General features: G+C 47.7%; 1 protein-coding gene across 1 annotated transcript in view; it reads right to left on the bottom strand.

The window, feature by feature from the left end:
• Window positions 1-239: 239 nt before the first annotated feature.
• The window catches only part of SELENON (selenoprotein N), a 46,652-nt gene continuing 40,891 nt past the window's right edge, over window positions 240-6,000 (bottom strand). The window contains exon 12 of the mRNA XM_068134284.2: window positions 240-2,061. Within this exon, the coding sequence (XP_067990385.2) occupies window positions 1,888-2,061 (174 nt within the window). The 3' untranslated portion in view covers window positions 240-1,887. The remainder of the gene's footprint in view (window positions 2,062-6,000) is intronic.

The following is a 6,000-nucleotide window of genomic DNA, read 5'->3' as shown; positions in this document are numbered from 1 at the left end:
ACCTTTTCTACCACCACGAACCTCTTCAAACCCCAAGCCCACCTCTTTCCAAACTTCCAGTTTTTTCTTCCTTCTGTAGTCAACTTATCCAACCTTGTGCGTCTTCCCTGACCCCTCATTCAATATCCGTTCGTCTCACTCTATTTTGTTCCTCAACCATGCTGATGGGTGTCCCCTCTAAGCTCTTCCATGAGCCTCGACCTTGCATTGAAAATAAATAAAATCATAACCAAAACAACCATGTTATGGAAAATTTTATAACAAGTGTAATTTATCTTATAAAGGTAACTTTCACAGTTAACAGTTATGGACCTTGGAACGAAAATAGTTTTGCAATGGCATCAATGAAGTTACCGAATGTCGGGAAATAACGAGGAAGGCCCAAACATTTCAAAATCCAACAAATGCTGATGGTGCCCAGTTCGGTATTCCGTTTTCAATGGGGAAAAGCAATGAAGGTCTGGAGGCAAACTGCCAAGAAAGACCAGACAGTGTGTCGGGAGTTTGGAAATGCCTCCATGAGAAAGCACAGTTGGAAAGTCGGGTACTTTTGTGACGGCAACTCAGAGGTTTTTCCCAAATAAAAGTCAACTTTAGCATCTGTCCAAAAAAGCTCATCCACTCATGCGATGGAATTTTGAAAGCTTGAACACAGAGCGACCCCAAACTCGCCCACACCTCAAACGGTGTTTTCACAGACGGTAAAAGCAACCGAACAATCAACGTTTGAGAAGCAGTATGGCATGCCTCCCCCGTCGATCCTGGCCTGTTCTCATTACACAAGCCACCGCGGCCCTTACAAGACTTGCCGGACAACGTCCGACCCCGCCGGCCCCTTTTGAGGGTTTATAGGTGGGATCTTCATGAATGCGAGTCCCTGGGTACAGCCGAGGCCTATGCAGACGGCAAGAGGACAAGGTGCAGGTTGGTGAGGAAGGCATACAAGAGGAGGTAGCATCTTAAACTCAAGCAAAGGAGTGCATATTCCTCTGCTGAATTGGGAAAATAAAAAAAAATCTGCATTTCCAAGGTTATATTAACCAGATGAAGTTTTGTAACTTTTACTCGTAAAAGGTTAAAACAACTAAAGGAAGGGAAAGGAATGGGTGCTTAAATAGGATAAATGACTCCATGTCCAATTCCAAGTTAAATTTAACATTTCGATTCCCACTTCACATTACTAGTTTTTCAAGCTCGGCGAACATGCCAAGGATGGAAGGATTGAGTGTCGATTTTTGTGCTTTGGACCCGGATCAAGGTTAGAAAACTTACAGCCTCGTTCTTTGGGGAATGACACCGCTTGTATTTATGGCCTCCGTTTAGAGAAATAACGATCTGGCAAAATCCCCCAAAGGAGCAGAAATCTGTGTTTGGCCCAAATGCACCAGGCGTGAGAGATTGCAGATTTCTGTCGAGTCTGAACCCTCGCCAGATAAATCTCGGAATGGGAAATGGAGCAAGGAGTGTGTAAAAGCATGATGTGCCAGATAGCTCCTTTAAACATAACTTGGCAAGAAATGTGATCACAGGCTTTCATGATCTGCCCTTTTCAAACAGCCAGGAAGAGCTTCTTACGTCCATGTACTCTCATTGAATGTTACGATTGGCAACCACAAGATGCTTGCTGTGTGCACATTATGATTCAATAAACAAGTTTTTATAACAAAAGAGACGGTCAAGCGACATAAGTATTTCCAAATTCCTTCTGTGTAGAAAATAAAAAAAGCATCTACAAATAACACTGAGAAAATAACAGGTTTAGGGTCCAAGTTGGCATTAAGCAATAGTTCATGTTCTCCATTAGGGTGACCTAACGTTGAAAAAAGATGGCCATGATAACCGGTTCGGAGACCATTGTTCACAAAAGTTTGGAAAGATTTACGCAAATCAGCGTGATGGCTTCACTGAGTAAGCCTCAGCATTCTTGACACCTTGAAGGAGAAACTTCAAATAGGTAGCAGTGGTTGGGTCATTAATGTCGGTCAACAGAGTATTTGCTTCCATGACTGGATCCCCTGAAGATGTTGCATCCAAGAAGTCATTGGCATTGATAGAGTGGACCTACAAAGATGATAGAATCAGAATCAATGGCTGCTGTTGGTATTCACATCAATTGCATTTTTGTTAGAGAATGCTACCCGAAAAAGCAAAATGTTTTTGAAATCACCACCGACGATGTAGTACACCACAACACCCTTGTGAGCCGAGGGTGGGGAGGTTCAACAACATAAAAAAACAACAACTTGTGTTATATAATAAAGCTTACCAATGCACTCTATGGGAAGGAGTCGATTTTGTCTCACCCCAAAGGGGATGCGAGATTATTGCAATGCCCCTGTCTGAGTGTTGACCGCGTCTATATATTTTGGCTTTAAAATTGTTTTCTGCAACGGTTGTTTTTTTTTTTTTTGTTGTATACATAATCGAGGCTCGTGAAAGAGCTAACATTTATCACACAAACAAATCAAACAGACAAACAAAGTATATAAAAAGGGGAGCGGTCGACAAGATGGGGAGAGAAGGGGAAGCACATAATCACAACATTTGAGAGCAGGGACATCGGGAATGTGTGGGAGGGAGAGGGCTTGGGGGGAGGCGGCGTGGGAAGGGGTGGGGGGGGGGGGGGGTGGGAGAAGTATAAACACAAGGATACCAAGGACTTCCAGGAAAGAAGTTGGTATTTCAAAAAAGTGGATTTGGGGTGAAATTAGCAGGGGTAGAAAAGATCGAGGTTTTGGATGGGGGAAGAAAGGAGATGTTGGTGAACAGCTGTTTTAAAGACCTGGAGGGAGGAGTGGGATTGAAGAGAGTGAGGGAGTTTGTTCCAGAGGTGGGAGAAAAGAGGAATGGAGGAGTGAAGGTGAGCAGAGAGTCTTGATTTTGGCAGTTTAACCATGAGGGTTGCAGGCAGATCTTGTGCGACCTGTAGGAATATTTGGGGGACAGAGCCCAGAGAGAGCTGGAGGAGCAAGGTCGGAGAGGAGTCAGTAGGGTTCCGGGTTGATGCTTCCGGGTTCGGTTGCGAGAGGACGCTGGCGTTGCATATTCGCCGCTTCTCCGACTGGATGGATGTACAGGGTCCGCTTCTACCTTTCTGACCTGACATCTCACACCTGTCCTGCCTTTTCACACCCGCACGTGCCGCGTGTTCTCCGGCTGGATAACGGAATCTGCTTTTGATGGTACGGAATACGGAATTCGAAAGGCCCGCTCCCGTTGTTTGTGGCCGTGGCCTTGTTTGCCGGTGGCCTTGTGGCCTTGTTTGCCGCTGTGGTCTTGATTAGCGGCTGCAGTCGTTTGCCGCTGCGTTTGCCGCTGCGTTTGCCGCTTTGCCTCCTCGACCTTGGCCTCGTACTCGTCCCTTCGCTCCTGCCTGGCATGGCTCTGAAGTACTCCGCCGCAAGGCTTCTTCTGCTCAATACCCGCTCCACCCCATCATGCATCTCTGCCATCAAATCAAATGGACTCCTCCGACGACCCAGGTACATTCACCGTGGCTCCGGTCGCAAGTTTGTTTATTCGCAATCAGGTCACTCCATCCCCGTCCTCTGGTCGGCTCAGCGCACTCTCACTCTTCGTCCCAGCGCACCTGGTCACAGCAACCCACACGATCGCACCTCTTGCCTACGAACCCTGGCTAAATCACCTGAATTCATCCCTGCTGTTCAAAACAACATCAAGCTCACCCTGTTCAACACCCGGTCCCTCAACAATAAATGCCTCATCCTGAACGAATACATCCTGGATAACAAACTGGACTTTCTCTGTCTCACCGAAACCTGGCAACAACCTCTGGACTACTACACACTCAACCTCACCACACCCAGTGGATATTCCTACGTCAATAAACCACGCTCGGAGGGCCGAGGTGGTGGAATTGCCGTTATCCACCGTCAAGACATCAAGACCAACCTCATCTCCATCTCATCTGCTCCATCATTTGAACACCTGGCTTTAAAACTCTCTGGTCACACGCAGTCAGTCATGGCTGTCGTCTACCGCCCTCCCAAACCACACCCATCATTCCTGTCTGACTTCTCCTACTTTCTGACCCAGCTATGTTCCCTCTCCCCCTCAATCCTCCTCCTTGGTGATTTCAATATCCACATGGACTCCACTGACTCCACAATAACCACTGACTTCACTGATTTACTCACCTGCTTTAACCTCACTCAACATGTCGACTTTCCTACCCATATCCGTGGTCACATTTTGGACCTTGTCTGCTCCACTGGATTAAATTTGCACCATCTCTATGGCTCCGACCTCACCCTCTCTGACCACTTAGCCATCACTCTGACCATCAACATCCCCGCCCCAACACCAAGGCATTATCGCACAATCAACTTCCGTAAGCTAAACGCTCTTTCACCTACCTCATTCTCATCCACCCTCTCTGAAAAAATGTCCACTTCTCCCTTCATTGACCTCCACACCCCTTCCGACCTCACTGACTACTACAACCACACTCTCTCCTCCTGCCTTGACCAGCTTGCGCCTGTAAAAACCAAAACAGTTTCTTTCACCCATTCTGCTCCCTGGTTTACCCCTGAACTCCACCTGATGAAAACTCGTGCTCGCCAACTTGAAAGACTCCGCAATAAAACGGGTCTCACAGTTCACTCCCAAGCCTACAAGGACCACATACAACACTACAAAGATGCCCTCTCCCGCGCCCGCTCTGCCTACTACTCTCAAATTATCCACTCTGGCTCCGGAAACCCAAAAGCACTCTTCTCGACAATAAACAAACTCCTCCGCCCCCTGAACACCACCACCCAGTCATTCACAGTAGACAACTGCATCTCCTTCCTCTCTTTCTTCCAACGCAAAATTGACAACATCTACAACAGCTTGACCACCGCCGCACCCGCTCCCCCTCCAACCACCTGCCCCCCCTTGTCCTGCCATCCCCTGTCTCGGTTCTCCCCAATCTCTCCTACTGACCTCTCTGAACTCCTCATAGGAATGAAAACTGCCACCTGCACTCTTGACCCCATCCCCTCCAGCTTTGTCAAAGCCTCCCTCCCTGCTCTCTCTCCACTTATCATTGCAACAATAAACTCCTCCCTGTCTACAGGCATCGTCCCACCTTCCCTCAAAATTGCTGCTGTTACCCCCATTCTAAAAAAACCTGGTCTAAACCCTGACACCCTAAACAACTTCAGACCCATCTCCAACCTACCCTTTCTGTCAAAAGTTTTGGAACGCGCTGTAGCCACTCAACTCAAACATCATCTCTCTGCCAATAACTTGTATGAAACATTCCAATCCGGATTCCGCTCCAACCACAGTACTGAAACTGCTCTCCTCAAAATCACCAACGACCTTCTCCTCTCCTCTGACGCTGGCAACCTCAACATTCTCGTCCTCCTCGACCTCAGCGCTGCCTTTGACACCATCGATCACACTATCCTCCTCACCCGACTTGAATCCACCTTTAACGTCACCGGCACTGCCCTCTCTTGGATTAAATCATACCTCTCTGACAGATGCCAGTTCATCTCCATCAATAACTGCAAATCCCCCACTGCTCCCCTCCCCCAAGGTGTCCCCCAAGGTTCAGTTCTTGGCCCCCTCCTCTTCATCCTTTACCTGTCCCCGCTCGGTCACTTAATCCGCCGTCATGGTCTCCAATTCCACTGCTTCGCTGATGACATCCAGCTTTTCATCTCCACCAAGTCCGTCTCCACCGACACCCACTCTATCCTGACAAACTGCATCACTGAAATAAAATCCTGGCTTCAAATCAACTTCCTCAAGCTTAACTGTAATAAATCTGAAATAATCATCATTGGCCCAAAAACGCTCACAAAATCCACCCATAACTTTGCCCTCAACATCGACGGTATCCCAGTATCCACCTCCCCTCACATCCGGAATCTTGGCGTCATCTTTGACCAAACCCTTTCCTTCGACAAATACACTAAACAGATCACAAAGTCAGCCTTCTTTCACCTGAAAAACATTGCCCGTCTCCGCTCATCCCTCTCCTCCACG

Source organism: Myxine glutinosa, chromosome 13 (assembly GCF_964187855.1).
Source record: "Myxine glutinosa chromosome 13, kmMyxGlut1.1, whole genome shotgun sequence".
In the NCBI taxonomy this organism is placed as follows: Eukaryota; Metazoa; Chordata; class Myxini; order Myxiniformes; family Myxinidae; genus Myxine; species Myxine glutinosa.
Note: the sequence above shows the minus strand (reverse complement) of the source record. Positions and strands in the feature narration are given on the sequence as shown.